The sequence below is a fragment of the Hipposideros armiger genome, unplaced genomic scaffold (genome assembly GCF_001890085.2).
Source record: "Hipposideros armiger isolate ML-2016 unplaced genomic scaffold, ASM189008v1 scaffold_549, whole genome shotgun sequence".
Classification (NCBI taxonomy): Eukaryota; Metazoa; Chordata; class Mammalia; order Chiroptera; family Hipposideridae; genus Hipposideros; species Hipposideros armiger.
This window is the reverse complement of record NW_017731899.1, coordinates 353,370-371,778: the sequence shown is the minus strand read 5'-3', so window position 1 is coordinate 371,778 and position 18,409 is coordinate 353,370. Positions and strand designations below refer to the sequence as shown.

At 47.0% G+C, this 18,409-nt stretch overlaps 1 protein-coding gene across 1 annotated transcript in view; it reads right to left on the bottom strand.

The window, feature by feature from the left end:
* Positions 1-18,409, bottom strand: part of CPXM2 (carboxypeptidase X, M14 family member 2) — a 116,351-nt gene that overhangs the window by 72,396 nt on the left and 25,546 nt on the right. The window contains exon 3 of the mRNA XM_019669180.1: positions 704-843. Within this exon, the coding sequence (XP_019524725.1) occupies positions 704-843 (140 nt within the window). The remainder of the gene's footprint in view (positions 1-703; positions 844-18,409) is intronic.

Below are 18,409 nucleotides of genomic sequence, written 5' to 3'. Positions count from 1 at the left end.
ATCCTTGTCAGAATGTCCTTCCTTTGTAATGCTGAACACTATACCATTGTATGTATGTACCATGTGATGGAGAGTTTTAAGGGGCTGCAGCTCACCTCTCTCGGGATTACTATCAGGTCATCTTATTACGGACCCAACCCTGATGGCAAGCTCAATTCTGATAAATGGGCTTCCATCTCATTCTCAGGCCTCATGTTGGTCCATCCTTCACTTCTACTTCTCTAGTAATCTTTTATTTGGGAAACTGCGTAGGCTTCCAGTCCTTCTTCCCAGAGTCTAGAAGAGTCATACCTTCTATCTCAGGACAGTGAGAGAGCTTGGACCCATTACCTGTTGCTCACTGCTTGTCCAGAGTTCCTAGCTCTGGCTGTGTTCAGTCGAGGCATCAATAACTTACCATCCAAAATGGCAGCCACCTGCCTGAACTGCATTGTTTTGACTACACCTTTGTCAACTCAGCCTAACCTACCCAGTGGATTCTTCTCTCTGTTCCTTTAAGGGGGAGGGTGTGGTTTCAAGAAATGTGCCATCCCAGTGGGACTTGTGTCTATAGCAAACCCAGCCTCCTGTCCACATTACAACTTTCTTCCCTTCTATTGCCTATCACCAGGAACCTCCTGGCCACCGCCCTGTCTCCATCCAAACCCTAGAACATTAGACCCACGGCACCGAGTCTACAGAAGCCCAGGTCCAGCGCACTTACAGCCACAGCGAGTTCCTTCCTTGCGTGATGACACCGGTGAATCGGGTCAGACGCCTGGCATCCACTTCAATCCACTGCTGGAGGTCGTTCCTTCCCGCACACCACGCCCCATCATAAAAGTCATTTTCATTAATGCCCGCCTGAAAAGAAAGAGAGGTGTTCTTCAGAAAGACCTGGAATCAATGAAAATTAAGATAATTTATTTTCCACAAGACTGAGACAAAGGGGGGCAGGGGAGGGGGGAGAAAATGAAGAAGGTGATGAAAAAAATCATTGTGCACTGAACTCCTTATTTTAAATCATAAAAGGGAGTTGCTTATTATTAAAAGTTAGAAATGTTTCAATATGATATGTTCTCTTCTTGTCCAGTAGGCAAGATGAAATTTAATGAGTTTTCCTATTACTCATTCATCCAACAGACGCAGACCGTCTCCTACATACCCGCCTACACATGCCAGGTGCTGGGGATACAAGGTGAATTGTTCCCTCCCAGAAGCTCACCATCCAGGCAGAGAGAAAGACACGAAAATAGACAAATTAGAACACAATGGGGCATGTGTTATTTCCAAAATAGGAGCAAACTGTTATGGGAGCATTTAAGGAGAGCACAGCTAACTTGGTCTGGGGGGACCAGGAAAGAAAGCCCCCAGGCAGAGGTAATAGCTGACTAGGTGTTGAAGGCTAAGTGTATCTAGTGAATATGTGTTTGTTAGTACTTAAGTCTCTTGGTGTATTGAGTATCAACTACTGTTGCTACCAGAGAGTTCGCTGATCTGAATTTTATAAGGTAGATTAACTTTCTGCTCTGGAATTTTCCCTGTATGATCACCATTTGAAAAGCGAATTCCCTGACCTAAAAAAAAAAAGAGGACATGTGAACCAAGTGTAGCTTCTTGGTTTACTAAGACCCTTTCTGCATTAATCCCCCTTCCCCATGGCTATTTCACAAGTATACACTCAGAAGAGAAAAAATCTGGATGATATTTGAAAGAGAAAAATGATAGGCAGCCCATCTCCCCTACCTCTGAGCACTTTTCAGCTCAAATTCTAGGAAGCCTTAGTTTTAACAGGCAATGGTGATGTGACACTCAGAGTCCAGCTACTACAGACGAGCAACTTGACCAAGAGTTGCATCACTGCACCGGTTAATATATGCCTGTATCAGGACCAAACCACGGTGTGTGCATTTCCAAGCCTCTCCAATCTTAAAAGAGCTTTGAGGGCAGCTGTCAGAATACTAACATATCATGGCCTTCGAAAAGCACTAGCATCTCAAATGAAGGTGAGTAAGGAAACTACTAGTCAACATTCTCCAGAAACCCACGCTCTCAATTAAGCAGCACTTCAGGGTCTGATGACACACGGGGCTGTCTATAATAAGGACCTACAGGTGCAGCAAGGTTCTGCCTTCTAGAATTGTCAAAGGCTAAATGTTGCAAGTGCGCATTACCAGTTCTTAGCTGTGCTTAGTGTGTTTTGTGAAAGTGGTGGTGACTCTATCCGTGACCTCTCATTTCCCAACGCAGCCAAGCCATCGGAGGTCGCCACCCCAGCCTGAAGGCAACAATCCCACCATCACTCCCTTTCTTCACTGAAGGTAATCATCCTCCCAATGAGAGAGACCTGCAACACAGTAATGACCTTCAACATCACAGCTCCTCCTCTTCCAAGAAACCACAAGGCGCATTTACTGTTTGCTGTGGTTCCTCTTCTTTTCTTGTAAATGGTCCATGAGACTGGTGTTTAGAATAGTTCCGTTCACTTATTGAAATTAACCTTCACCATGCCTCTACTATGTGCCAAGTGGTGGCCGAGGCAGTAGGAAGGTGAAGGCAGAAACATGTGCAGCCCTGCCCGCTTAGAACCTAGAATGGGCAGATGGACTGAAGCCTTCATATGGTGCTTGCATCGTGGTCTTGGCATCTTAAACTCACTCATTGCACAGAGTGCTGGTTAAGAGCTTGTGCTCCCAAGTATTCCTGCATAGGTGTGAATTCTGCTCTGCCGCTCACATGCTCTTTAAACTCAGGTGATCTGACTCAATGTTCTGTGCCTCGGTTTCCCCATCTGTGAAAGTGGGAACAATGATAATTTCTCCCTCAGGGTGTTGATTGATCTTAAAACAGGGCCTGGCACATAGTTAGCATGGACTTCAAAGAACAAAAAAGTGCTCGATAAATGTCAGTTATCAGTGTGTTTAAAACAATGAATATTTGGCAAATCGTGGAGATTTGGTGCTTTACTAATCACTTCACATTTTACAAAATTCTAGGGATTACAATACTATTCCAGTTAATTGCTGCACATTTTCTACAACTTCAAATATCCAGAATAGAGTTACAAAATCTGTAAAAACGAGAAGACCCATAGTATAAAGTTTTCAACAGGAGTCCATGTTGGCCCCCAGGGGATATGTAGCAATGTCTGGAGTCATTTTTGGCTGTCACAACTGTGAGAGGTGCATCCTATTGGCAACTAATAGAGGCCAGGGATGCTGCTAAATGTTCTGCAATGCGCAGGAGAGCCCCCACCAAAAAGAACTGCCCAACCCAAAATGTCAGCTGCGCCAAGGTTGAGGATGTCTGGTCATGTGCTAAGCAGGCAAGAACAGCTGCCCCACAGCCGGGAGATTGACCCCTATAGACTCATGGAAGCTTGGAGGAACTAGCCTGCTGGTATTCAACCCAAGTCTACTGACTGTGATCTAGAATTAAATTTAAGATTCCGGCTTTTACCAGCCTAGATATTTTGCTTCTGCTGCCAATCTCAGCTCTTCCTGAGCTCACTAGACAGTTAAATGTAGTAAGGTGTCAGGGGATAGGAGAGCCCTTCCTGAAACTGACTCATAGGGAAATGACAGCCTCTTCTAGGAAATGACAGCCACCTCTGCAAAATCAATTATAAATTTATAAAGCAAGCACCTGGGAGAATTCAGTACCAGCCCCAGAGATGTCACCAAATTACACCACCCTAAAAATAAATGGTATTCGTACGATGTCTCTGAGAAACCGAGAGAGGGGTACATTCATCACTTTATGTTTAATAATACAGAGAAATACTTCATAAATTTTGGAGAAATCTCAGTCAGAAGTTGTTGAAATAAAAGGCTTGATCCTTTAAGGTATAAGCTAGCCATGAAAGCTCCACTGCACAGAACGATTATCTGTATTACAGTATCAAATAGTGAATTCATGTAATTTTCTCAAGGCAATTAGGTTATATGCATCATTACTTTATTTTAAAGAAACCATCAATGCCTATAACAGACTAAATTTTGCTTAAGATAAATGTGAGAATTATTAAATCCATAGCAAAGAGAAAACCTGATACTATCCATTTAAGATCAAACAGGATTTTTCTGTTTCAAGATGATAGAGTAAATATTAGTTTTTCTGTGTTCTTCTCTTGAAAATTTCCCCAAATAAAACAAAATAAATATAACCTTGATCTCTGACAAAACTAGAAGACATTTATAATCCCCAAATTAAAATACATGAAGACAGAAATCACATGGAGGAACCCTGAATGACTCAGCACAGGAAGGGAATGATACCTTACAAGAGGCACACCAACGAGAAGCAAACCACACAGGACCTAAGAAAGCTCAAACACTAGATTCTTAGTTATCTTGAAAGGTAAGGGTGGGGCAATATGAAAACAGGGAATTGATTAAACGTGTATATTTTTAAAAAATAGATTCCCATATCCCAACTCTCCCTCCACAGAAGACCTGAAATTTTTCTCTAAAAAAAAAAACCACACAGAGGCTCTGGATTTGGAGAGCTCAGACACAGAGGGCAAGTGCGATGTGACAGATAAAAACAGGGAACGCGGGGACATCAGCACATTGAAGAATGAGATGCCCCAGGTCCCTCCCTCCATCCAACTCTAGAACATAGTGCTGCCAGGCCTAGAATCAATGAACAACAACAAACAGCAAACAAACAAGCTAAAAACTAAAGGTGTAAAATACAGGAGAAGACCTCAAAGAAACTACGATTGATATCCCCTGAAATAAATTATCTTGCTTGCACGAAATAAGAATAGGATATTCTTAGAAAGGAAAATGTATTACACTAGAAAGCTCTTGGAATGTGAAAATTCCCATAACAATAAATAATAAGAGAAAAAAAATAAGGACAGAGGAAAAAATCCAGAAGACTTTTAGCAGAAGAAATTATATAAAAAAAAATACAACTATAAGATAACATCCCAGATATGTATGGCTTGTCTCTGAAACACTAAGAATGTAGTACAATGAATAAAATAAGACCCACACCAAGGCATATCACTGTGAAACTTCACAGCATCAGAAATAAAGAGAAGGTTCTAAAAACTCCCAAAGAGGAAGCTAATAATATGTAATAATAAACAAATACATAAAACAAAGCAAAAGGACTAAGAATAGCACCAGAATTCTCAATAACAACATCTGAGCTAGAAGAATGGAGGGATAATGACTTCAAAATTCTGAAGGAAAAGATTTTTCATCCTAGAATTCTACACTCAGCCAAACTATCAATCAATTGTGATGGTAAAACAAAGACAATTTTAGGTTCACAGATTCTCAAAAAATTTATTTCTCATGTACCATTTCCATGAAGCTACTACAGGATGTGCTCCACAAAAAATGAGGCAAAACACCAAAACGTGGTAGCTGTCACATCCAGAAATCAAGGGTTCCAAAACAGGAAAGAATTCTCAGAATGATGATAAAGGGAGGCCCAACACAGTCTCTGTGTAGGAGACCCAGAAAGCAACCCATTCAGAACACAGACAGCAGGTCAAAGGGCTCCTGAGGGATGTCCACAGAAACAAAAAAACATAAAAAAATGTGAGGCTAAAAATACTGAACAGGTTTGACTTCATAGACAATTATATTAACGGGTATTTACAGACCCAGACCTATTGCAGGATATAGGGAGATGTTTTTAAAAGTATAAGCAGATCTAGGAAAACAAAAAGCTGTCAAGAAATGATACAAAACAAATACCTCTTGGCTCAAAATGACAACGTTTTTTGGCTCAGTAGTAAATATTTACATCATAGTAATGAAAACCTTGAATATATGAGTAGATGTCCCCAAAATTTGACATTCAATTTTATTGGAAGCATGAAAGTGGAGTAAAGGGTAGTAGAAATGAACTGCAATTCTCACTTTCCATAATAAGAATTCAAAAGATAAAGTAAAAAATTTATAAACCAATACATTATCAATAGGTACATATTATTCAGAAATAAAGATTTAAATTCCCAGAGAAACATAAAAATTTAAATGCCCCATTTGTGGTATTTTGTTATGGAAGCCCCAGAAAACTAATACACATGGTGTTCTCTTTCCAAGTATGAATTACAGGTTGTAATTGTGCATTCACTGACAAAATGTTTTTTTAATAATTTCATTTCCTCGTTAGATTTTCAGAGTTGCAGGCCACAAAATACTGGCGGCATCCTTGACTCCTCTTTTTATGTCTTGCACCCCTTATCCAAACCTCATCAGAAAATCCTACGTCACATATCCAAACTCCAGCCACTTCTCACCACCTCCTGCGCCCCTCTTGGCGGGAGCCAACACCACCTCTTATCTGAGATGCTGAGGTCATCCCCTAAAAGCCCTCCCTGCTTTGATGCCTGCCTCCCTAAGTCAACACAGCGACAAGGTTGGTTCTTTGCATGTGCAAGTCAGAGCATGTCATTCTTGTCCCCAGGATTCCCATGGATCCCCCAACTGGCTCAAGAATAGAAGTTCTTCACGTGTTACCTCTGGGCCCGCACCTCCTCCCCAGCTCACCGTGCTTGGGCCACACGAGCCTGCTGGTACAGACATGCTGTCGCTGCAGGCCTGGGTGCCAGCCACGCCCACTGCCCAGAACCCTCTTCCCACAGCTACCTGACTCCCTGCTGACTCTCAAGCCAACTTAACGCAAATGTCACCTTCTCTAGGAAGCCGACCTTGATCACCTTTAACTATGATCTGCCCCCTCCCCAGAGCCGGCCTGACCCCCACTGTAGGCTGTGGGGTTTTTTCTTCTCTGTATATCACTTATCACCCTCTAGCATGTTATAAAAGTTATATTTTATTACTTTTCTTGCTTTTATGTGCCTCCCCAACTAGAATGTAAGCTTTCAGGCGGCAAGGATCATTGTCTGTTTGGGTCACTGAGGTATCGCAAGCACCTAGACAGGGTCCAGCACATAGTAGGTCCTCCATAAATATTTGCTAACAGAAGATCAGGGACTATTTCTGTATTTGCTCACCATTGTTCTCCCAGGACTTACTATAGTGCCTCGTACGTAAAGTTCCGCAGGAGGCGGTTTTGCTTTATTTATTTATTTATTTATTTATTTATTTATTTATTTATTTATTTTTAGCTGAGCCATCCTGCTACCTATTGGCAGCTTAGCAGCAGCTCAGCTTGAGCCAGGCATCGAACCACTGTTGCTCAGAGCTCACACTCTTTTTTTTTTTTTTTAAGATTTTTATTGGGGAATTGGGAGGATGGGAACAGAGCTGGGGGATTGGGGGAAGTGGAACAGACAAGTTGCTGTCGTTTTGTTCTTCAGTCTAGTTGTGGAGGACGTTGCTTCACTGGCCCAAGTTGGCACCATCATTGCGCTCTTCCCTGGCAAGGCACATCAGTCGCCGGCTTCTGGACGGCCGCTCACTGCAGCTGCTGGCCGCTCACGCTGGCTGCTGGCTACACACGGTAGCCCATGGCAACCCACTGCCACAGGGGCTGCAGCCTACGCCATCGCCGGTGACTCACGGCAGCCCAGCTCCAGGTTGAGCTGTTGTTCAGCATCTTAGCTGTGGAGGGCAGTGTCACTGGCCCTCATATGTGGGATCCGAACCGGGGCCCTCTGGCGTCCCAAGCCAGTTCTTAACCATCGCGCCACTCGGCCGGCCCCAGAGCTCACACTCTTGAGCGAGCTCTTAACCAACTGAGCCACTCGGCCGGCCCCTGGTTTTGCTTTTCTAAATGAAGTGAATATACAAAAGAAAGGGTCTGCTCCAATCTTCTTTCTCTCCCTCCTCCTCTCCCCACACTGGCTTCTCCACTTGTGTAGTTTGTGGTGTCCATTGAAAGCCTAGCACAGAATGGCCTGCACACCGACTCCCAACTGTACACATCCGGGAAACAGTCCACCTGGCCTGCGTGTGGCTGGCAGGTGGCCCAGGGGGGCCCACCCCATGCGACATCATTTGAGAAGGTAAGCTCAGTTGTGCCAGCTGATTAGACAGACACAAGGCCCTGAAGGTGAGGCTGCTACACCCCTCAGACTTCTCTGGGCTCTGCCACGAGGTGCACCTGGGAGGTACTGGGGGCCGCTCAGGCCAGAGGTCAGGGAGACGGGTCAAAAGATGGGATGTGGGGGAATGACATGCTGGTGAACACACTGAACCTTCTCCTGGGTTCTGGGATGCGAAGGAAGGAGAACAGGCTCACCCGCAGCCAGAAACCTTGAATTTGAGTCTCCGTTCTGCTCTGATTAGCTGTAAGGTGAGGGCAGGTCATGTTAGCCTCTGACTTCAATTTCCTTTTCTCTAAAACAGTTTCCCTCCGAGTATAATGAAGATGAAATACTAATGTAGCGAAATTTAATAAAGTAGTTATTAAGAAAAATTTGCATAGCAAGTGGGACAGAATCCACATCTGAACGAGAGTCCCGCAGTTCCTTAATCCGTGACTTCCAGGCCAGGGTTGTGGTTAATTTGAGCGCCTGTTGTTCTCGTTACGCTGTTCTTCTAGTCTTCGTGTTTCTAACCGCTCATGGGTTTACGACGCAAGCTTCTTGAGACTAAGAAGAGCACATTATCATCATTACAGTAATACTCATTTTGAATTTTCCAAAAGAAGCATGATTTAAAATATTTGGTCCTGTTATTCCCATAAAAATCCAAATACCCCAAATTCCAGCACTTTGGCATGCAAACACCGTCTGCCAGACTGTTCCTTAATGCCAGATGTAGAACAAAATCTCTTTATTGGAATAAGCAGGATGTCCTTCGGTTTAGAAACTATACCCATGGCGATTATTTTTGCCTCCACAGCACCGTGCACATAGCTAGCCCCCAGCTAGGGCTTGCTGAGTTCCAACAAGGCTTTGTGTAGCCAGAAACAGGCTGAGCTCCCAGAGAACCAGGACGGCCTGAAGGAACAGACAGGCTTTGGGGTCGGAAGACTCTGGATGCAGATGACTCCAGCGGTAGGTGGGAGTGGGGTGGACACAGGTGATGCCAGAGAAAATGATGCTGCTGAACTGCTCCTTTACTTCCTACCAGGACAGATGTGGTCTCCACATTTGGGCAAGGGGGGGCACCAGGTGCCTCAGTGCCAAAGGCGACAGGGAGACCGATGTGTAGGATGTCTCCATGTACGTGAACTTTGACACGGGGTTAAAACTCAGTTCAGTGTTCTATGACCGACTTCCTGTCTTTCTGGGGGGGTACATCTGAAACCATAGGCATCAGCCATCTTCAAGGCTTACACCTCCTTTCAGGTAAAAATATGATCAGAACCTTGGAAGTGGATCCTCACATCAGCATCCAGGCACTCTGGAGAATTCCTTTAAGGAAATGACTAACAAGGAAGCTGTGGTTCATTCCAGCGGTGCTGAGAAATGGCTCTGACAGATGCTATTGTGACTAGACAATAGCTCATGAAGGAGATACCAGAGGTGAACTTCTCTAAGGGTCAAACTCCAAGTCATTTCTAACACATGTCAGACAAGATATGGTCCACAGTGTCAAATGACCATGACCAGGCATCACAAAGACATCTGGAGGTGTTAATGCAAAGCCCCGTTTTTTCTTGTGACCTCAAAACATCAGCTCTTCCAAAACTCTGGTCTGAGCATCAACTCTCTTACATGCCTGTTTACAGGCAGGAATCGTGGTGATACGCTGAGTGCTAGCTATGCTGATCACATGTAAGGCTCACACTTACCCATACTTTAGGGTCTGAAGAATGAAATTGAAACCAGCCCTTTGAAATGGCAAGTGCTGCTACAATTTGCTCAAGGCTTTCCAGCTAAGGAAGCACCCACAGAATGATGGTGGTGGGATACACCAGTCAGGGAAGAGCGCTGTCTCTGACCTACCCCTCCTCCTTGCTTAGTTTATGAGCCATGGAAACTCTTGGGATCCTCAGAGGATTCTGTGGGAACAGGACAGGTGAAGAGCTGCCATTAAATGACGCACCTGAATACAAAGTTACCTCCTAAGACCAATTACAGGCAAATAACCCAAGCCTGACTTTAGAGGTCACTGCCAAACGTTCTCGTTGAGATTTGGAATGTAAATTGCCAGTCCGTCTGTGACTTCTCCCAGAGCAGAAGAAGCCAATGTTTGTTTCCTCTAAATGAGATCACAGCCCCACAAGTGAGTTAGTGTGTAAAGGATCCTGGGCACACGGCAAGAACAGTTTGAGGTAAGAGGGCAAACCTCTGCTGAACTGGATCTCTTCCCTAATTCTTAGAAGATGGATCTTGTCCTGATGTATATAAGGCAAAGTAAACCTGGGATTCTTCTCTAAGCTCATATTATTAAATTGACATAGGCAAAATTCCACTTGCAAAAAGGAGAAGTTATAAGTTGAGTTGGAAGCTGCTTTGACTCTTTCAAAGTCCTGTGCTTAAAATGAAGGTAAAAGAATGCCACAGACTGAATGTTTATGACCCCTCAAAATTCATACATTGAAACCTAACCCCCGAGGTGATGGTATTAGGAGGGGTGGGGGACCTTTAGGGGGTGATGAGGTTACAAGGGTGGAACCCTCCTGAATGAGATTAGTGCCCTTATAAGGGAGACCCCGCAGAGCTCCCACGTCCCTTTCACCATAGGGAGAAGACTACTGTGCATGAACCGGAAAGTGGACCCTCAGCAGACACTGAATCTGCTGGCACCTTGACCTTGGACTTCCCAGCTTCCAGAACTGTGAGAAATAAAGCTATGTTGTTTATAAGCCACTTGGTCTATGGTATTCTGCTATAGCACTCCTAATGGACTAAGACCAAGAGACAGGTGTTTCCGCTATAAAGTGGCAAATGCAATTCAGTAAAAGCTCATCATCTGTAAAATCTTGCACTATATATACCAAGTTCATGGGGAAACCAGGCTTCAAAATCTATGTGGCTCTGTAATCAGAAGACTAAAAACTCAATCCTAAAAAATACTAGCATAATTAAGGAGACATGTCAAATTGCTTTAAAATTTTTTTAATACAGCTATAATGCTAGGATTTGACCTTAAAAAAAAAATGGTTGAAGGCAGTACTATGGAAGAGGGTGTAAGGAAGAGTGGAAGCTGCGGACTTGTGGGGCAAGGGCAAAATGGGCCAAAACCTGAGCGATGAGCATCCTAAAACAGAGTGCACGCAGCAGAGTACAGGACGGAAGAATTCTTCTGACGGTCCTGCACTCAGCTGGGTCAGTGCATTCTGAGGTCAGGTGCTAGTGCCTGGTCCCACAAAGCATCAGCGTACTGACAAAAAAGACACGTGAGCCGACGCTACTTCTGCGTCATCATGACATCATTCCGTATTTGCCAATCACACGTGAGCAAATTTGCGAGAGCAAAACACACGAGATAGCAGAGCAGGCTGCAGCGCCCCCTTCAGGAAGACATCTTTACAGCAGCCACTGTACCTTGAAGCATTTCAGCAGCTCCTAGAAACCATTAGCAAGCACAGACATATGGCTGCTCAGACAGTGGGGGAGTACAAGGAAAAACAAGATCGCGCTATCTGCAAGATTATCATCTGGCGAAGGTGACAGATGAGTAAATCAAGGTGAGGTAATTGTCAGGAAAGAGAGATGTACACAGCTTAATAATCATCCCAAGTGAGCCCAGGATACTTCTATCTGTTGACTTGGGGGCGGTTTTGTGGCGTTATCAGGGGCAACGACTCCAGGCTTCAAGCAGCTTGTATTCACGTCCTGCCTCTCCCGGGAAATCTTAACCAAGTTACTCTACCAATCCAAACAAGTCTATGTTCTATAAGATAGACTTAATAATAATAATAATAATTGTACTTGTATTGAGGAATAAATAATGCGCATAAAGCACTTAGCACAGTGCCAACAGTATCAGTGCCAAGCCCCGCTCCGCCTCTGCTAGAGACGGAGGCATCCTGAGAAGTAAGAACAATTTGGAGCTTTCCGTCTTTGCTTTCAGGCCGGCACAGTTCCTGGCGGTCGTGGGCACGTCACGATGGTCAGCTGAGTGAATAGATTCTAATGGCATGAACATGGCATTTGAGAATCACCCAGGACAAGTCTCCCTTTACACCTTTTGACCTTCACTTTCCGTGAAGGTAGGGGAACTGGCGGTGGGACTTTACTGAAGCCTCAGAGAAGGCAGGCACCTTGCCTAAGGCACTCAGCTCGTCGGCAGCAGAACCAGGACACATCGAGCCTGCGAGCCCACAAATTCTGGGGGTCGCCCCCGGTGCCCCACAGTGGGGTCGGCAAAGGGCTGGACTAACTCATTCACATTCTGCCCTATGGCATTTAAATACAGTCTCTAATTCTGACACCTTGGTGTTTCTCGCACATGAAATCCCAGTAACTTGAAATGCCTACAAAATACTCTCATTTTTAGATGTGGTTATTTTTAGGCTGCAGCTCAAACGGTACGTGAGGGAAGATGTATTTGGAGCACCCGTGACAGTGGAATCACACTTCGTGGGGCACTGATTCTGGAAAGCAAGAACCACAAGAGGGGCCCCAACCTAGTCACTATTTCCCCACGGGGGGCTGTGTATTGAAGCCCTGACACAGGCTGCGGGTGACACTCCGTTCTCTGTGGTTAACATGTAAGCCATCAGGGTGGGGAGCCCAGGGGTTGGGGGCCGGCTGGTCTGGACCTGGCTGTGACAGCAGCAACTGCACTCCCTATGAGCGGGTGCGGCAGTTTTGTCAGAGGGCATCAGGGTAGATGACATACCACTGAAAAAAAAATAGATCCCTGTAAGGTCAACTAGCACTGATGTGGTTTTCAATCACCCCCTATTTCCATCCCGACTGAAGAAGGCACCTGTGTCTGCCAACACTTTCAGCCCAGGGGACATGTTTCTCCCTGGCGTGTGCGTCCCTTGGGTGGTGAAGGACAAAAGAGACAGGAAAGGAGACCAGGAAATCAGGACAGCCCAGCAGCCGCTCCCTGCAGGACGACCCACACGCCCACGGGGTCTCCTTCGTAGCCCAGAGAAGGCAGGGAAGCAAGTAACTGCCACCAGCCCTTCAGCCCAGGTCCTCATCCCACACACACTGTGCACTTCCTGTGTGCCGGGCACTACTCTGGCCGGGGGGTGGGATGGGGGACAGGAGAAGAGAGACAAAGGCTCTTGTAACCTGGGCCTCCGCTCAAGGAGGGGCAGATAACACCCCAGGAAATAAGCCAACCATCATTCAGGAGGGGCAGTGCCACACAAGACTAAGAGGGCTGATCAGACAGGGCCACGCTGCAGTTTGTCCCAAGAGCATCTGGACGCTACCGCAGCCTTTAAGCAGAGAAGTAAGATGCCCCAGGAAATGTTTTAAAATGATCAATTACCTAATTTTGCCGTTCAGCAAACCCTGTGAGGGCTTGGGACTTTCATTTTTTTAATGAGGTGACTGAGGCTTGGACACATAAGACAATTGTTCCAAAGGTCCCAAAATCTAGATGTGTTAAGGCCAAGGTCTGAATGCAGCATAGTTATCTACATCACCAGTGGAATTCCCAACTAAGAGCACACAACCCTCATCCCCCACCCCACCCCACAAATTTAGGATTAACAGGGGCTTTCCATTTCTGCTGAAAGTGTGGATAAATGTGAACACTTCCTCTTTAATAAAGAATAACTTCTTTTATAGAGAAAGTATTCAAGGAGTCAGATGACAGCTCCTCTAATTAATGCATGGCACAGCCCCGCGCTCATTTGGATACAGCCCTGCTTGGGTCTGACTTTATTTACTGGAGGATCAGAGCTCATTCAAGGTGCTGAGGGCACTCAGGTTTTTAATGGTTACTCCTGTTGAAACTTTAAGAGTTCATTCTCTTGTAAAACACAGTGTCAAATTGTATACATCCAAATGTTTGTTAAAAGCTATTATTTAAAAAAAGAAGAAGAAGAAGAAGAAGGAATATTTATTTATATGCCAGCTTTGGATTGCATTAAAGTTAGTTCTGGAAACGTTCAACCTGAATTCTACTGAATTGAAAAGCGGTGATGGTTGAGTGGTTTGAAAGGCCATTTAATGCAGTCAAGTGTCGACAGAGGAGGAAAGAACAGAAGCTTGGCGCTGGCACTCCGCTCAGATGCCAAGCCCATGAGCCCCTCGGAAGGGGCCTTGTCCTCTCTTGTCCAGGTCCCAGCACTGTGGCTGCCCATAGCATGTTCATAGTGACTGCTGGGGGGATGACCACTGGCAGGGAGGAGAGAGGGGACAAATGCCACTGCCTCTCCGTGCCCACAGGGGTTCAGCAGCCTCCTCCTGCTCTTTCAGACAGATCACGTGGACATGAGCTGACAGGGGTCCAGGTACCAGCAGCACCCATCTTACTAAGCATTCTTTGGAGAAGACACCTCTCATGGCTCTCAGGGCCCTGTATGTGTGTGTGTGTGTGTGTGTGTGTGTGTGTGTAAGATGAAGATTCTGCAGCAATGTCTTTCCTTTTGTAAGAATTAGGGCTAATGCATGTTAAGTGCCATGCACGGTGCCTGACCCAAGTTCAACGAACCGTCACATGTCTATGACCAGAGCAAATGGCCATGCCATCAGAATCCTTCCCCCGGGCGCGGGTACCTGGATGTTGAGCCGCCCTCGGTGCGCCCCCAGGCCGTAGCGCTTCACTGTGGATGCGTGCAGCTGGAAGTCGGTGATTTTTAAGGTTTCCAGACCAAGGGGTGGGCAACCTGGAAAGGACAATGCTTGTTAAAAACAAGGACAGGTGTTGAAAGAAAAATCTGGCCACGCACTTTTCTGGTTTTTCCCTGAACCCCCACTCATCATCACAGCCCCACCCACTGGCATGCCAAGTGTTTTGGGACAAATATTGTTGCTTCAACTGTCAGCATTACGTAACTTTCCTTCTTGTCAGCATTTACTCTCTGGGTGTCTTTGCTCTGATATTCCTTCTCTCTGTTGCTGTCCATGCTGCTGTCTGAGGCTGTTTCCAATTAAGGATCCTTCCACAGCGTGACTCAACCAGGGCGCGTTACTGGTTAGAAATTTCGGAGCAAGCCCGTGATGGAGCTCTGCAGGTTAATCAGAACTTGTTGATTTTACTCCGGCAGCTCTAGCCCTTATGTTGTGCACGCTAATGTGCAAAGCAATATAGATAGAAGAAATGTATAAATAATGTAGAAATAGAAGAAATCTATTGTCTTCCATTCTTGGCAAAGCTGGTAACTTTCAAAATGGGTTCTAAACAGTTTGGCCCCAGCTGCCCCTGGAACAAGACGCCAGCACTGGGGTCAGGCCCTCGCTGATCCCAGTCCAGCCCATCATCCCGACAGATAAGAGCTTTAAGAGCAGCCCCGGGGCTGGAACCCAGGCCTCCTGACTCCTGGGCTGCTGTTCCCACACCCTGTCATGAGGCTGGAAATCTTCAAGTGCTGCTATCTGCTTCAAATCTGATCCTGGAGGAAGAAAACAAAAACCCCTGCAATAGACAAAGTCTATTTCTACTAGAAGTATTAGAAAAGTCCCTCAGGTAACAAGCCTTTAGCCTTGTGAGTCACTACTGAGATGGGAGTGTCCCAGGGATCCTGGGCACCTGCGGACGCGGGGGTGTCTGTCCATCCGTGACAGACGCAGGGGTGTCTGTCCATCCGTGACAGACGCAGGGGTGTCTGTCCATCCGTGACAAACCATGGCCCCTCCCATCTCAGCAGGCTGGAGGAGCCTGGGAAGATGGCAGCCTGGGGTGCTTGGCAGGCACCTGGTTAAGAAAGTGACCTGCTGGGACCAAGACACCATCTCATCCTCCCCTTAAGTTCTCAGAAGAGGAAGCTGAGTCCTGAGACTTGAGGTGATTTGTCCGAGGCCTCCAGATTCTCAGCCTCCAGGCTTTCAAACAATGCTCTCCTGGCTTTGCCCACACCTACCGGGCGGCTGCCACCCGTGCTGAGGAGCAAGGGGTGGGGTTCCACCGCCACCTGCTTGACACTGCCGGAGAACTCAGACAGCTTCAGGCGGCCCCGTGAGCCACGGCTGGCTTCTTCGAGAGTAGGCCATGCTGCAAGTGGGGTCCATGTGAATGGAGATCGTGCAGTGACCATGGGCGGGGGCCATGCAGTAGGAACCACACTGAAGTGGGAGGGCGTGCAGCAAATGGGAGGCTATGTGGCAAACGGGTCCATGCAGTGAGCCTGGGAAGGGGCCATGCAGCAAGGGCGGGAGCATGGAGCCAGCAGGGGTCTGTGCAGCGACACCCCAGCCCCCTGAGGCTGACCCCACAGAGGGTAACCTAGTTATCATAACCCAGTCCCTCACTTGGATTTGCCCTGGACACTTTCCAGGCCGAGAGGACATTCCTGGTTCCCAATGTTAACTGAGTCCTTCTTCATCTTGCCTGCTGGAAATTGACTTCAAGTGTCTGACAGCTGAGCAAGGCTTTTACCCAACTTACCCAGAAATCCGCGCTGCCTGCCTCTACCAGCCATGACAGTCAGAGAGTGCCACCCACCCCACGCCACCCACCCTGGCCTCAGGACAGCAGCACCTTCTCTCGGTGCTACCTGCCTCTCTGGGCTCTCAGACCCTGGTGGTCACTGGCATATACCAGAGTCCCTGCTCAGGGTTCAGACCTGGGGGTCAAGGTCACTGCCTATTGTCTCTGGGAGGCTGGACCCCAGGATGTCCTTCAACCTGCCACTCAGAACCTGGCTCTGACCCTGAACTCTCAATAACTCAGCCAGAGTTGCTGCCCCATTGTTCCCAGTTCTTACCCCCCATCCCCTTTGCTCCCCGTTCTCCTTGTCACCTAGTCCCAGCCCACCTTGCTCCAGGCACATCAGCATCCTCAGGAGTAACCAGCATCTCCTGAACCCGGCCACCAAGCTGGCCGGGCGGCAGGTCTACTGGGCGATTCCTGTCCTGAGAACGGCCTCTGCACATCTCGATTCTGCCAGGTATGCCAGCTTTGGTTTCAGACCCCAGCAGGACACAGGAGCCACTAGAGGCCTCATCATCCGGGAAGCAGAGACCACAAACCATGTGCCACCAGAGGAATGGATGGATCTCACGGCATCACACCTCTCAGGGGTCCCCACTCAACCTCGTGTCGCACCTCCCGGAGATGGCCAGACTCACCTCATCACACGTCTGCCTACTGGGAATCGGGTGCTGTTAGCAGGGGGATTAGTGCCAGGTCCCCAGTTCACAACTGACACGTGCACGTGTCATCTTCACTCAGGAGGCTGCTGTCTAGTCTACCACATCTCCACTCTTTACTTGTTCCTTAGAGTCTCCACTCCTTTCCTTCCACCACATGTCTCTTTCACGTTGACATTCACTCCTTTCCCATAATCATCAATGCAATTTAGCTCAGCAAGTATGTCCTGCATCCCTACCTAAGGCAGGGAGCCAAACTATTGCAGGATGCCTACCTACCGCAGGGCACCTACCTACTGCAGGGCGCCTACCTACCGCAGGGCACCTACCTACTGCAGGGCGCCTACCTACCGCAGGGCACCTACCTACCACAGGGCGCCTACCTACCACAGGGTGCTTACCTGCTGCAGGGCACTATGCCGTATCCCACTAAAAACAGCATCCTAGACCATCTGGGAGTCACCCGCCTTCCTAAATCACATTTGAAAACATTTCATAATTAATAAGAAGTTGAAAAATAAAGTGGCTTAAGCACAAACCATTTGTTTATCCCTCATCCCTTTATGCAAAGATACATGAGGCAAATCTCCCAGGTCAGAATCAGCCTTGTCCGGACAGAAGCTCCTAGGCCCATCTGGATGACTGACACTGGAAGTTTGACACAGGAGCCTCCACATTTAGGAAAATGAAGGATTTTCCTACACTGGAGGACAGGGAAATAATGGGCAGGAAAAATACCCTTCGATTTAAAGATTCTAAATTAATTCCAAACACGGAGTACTAAAATGTTCTTCGTATTAAATACTTAACTCTGAGGAGTTTCAGTATATTTCAGCCTGATTCGTTTTTCTCCACTTCTTTCTACCCTGGCAACATCATCCTCAAGATTTTTGGCAGGTCTACTCAACGCCCAAAGTAGTAAGAAACCTCTGCAAAGGTACTCAGGAAGAAGCGGCGGGGGGCAGGAAAATTAAGCATACAGAACAGTCTGGAGGCCTCAGCGCCACACGGGCAAAGGACAGCCTGTGCCCCCACAGCAGCCCAAACCATTTGAGGTGCCCAGTCGTGCAGAGGCCTACAAAGGGGTAGGGGCTGCTCCTCCAGCCAGCCACACCCTATGCTGGCAAAGACAGAACAGCAGAACAGGAAAGCAGCAGGCTGACCGCCTCTGGCCACCAGTTCCCAGTCCCTCAGGCCGACACTCAAGGCCGCCTCCTGGTCCTCGCAGTGACATTGATAGCACTTCAGTCATTCAGCTGTGCCCTGGACTTTGGACACAATGAGGGGACTGCTGCTAAAAATTATAGCTCCAAAGGCAATGAGCAGCCAATCCAAATCCACAGAATGAATTAACCCGCTTCGAGGACACCTCCACATCCTCAA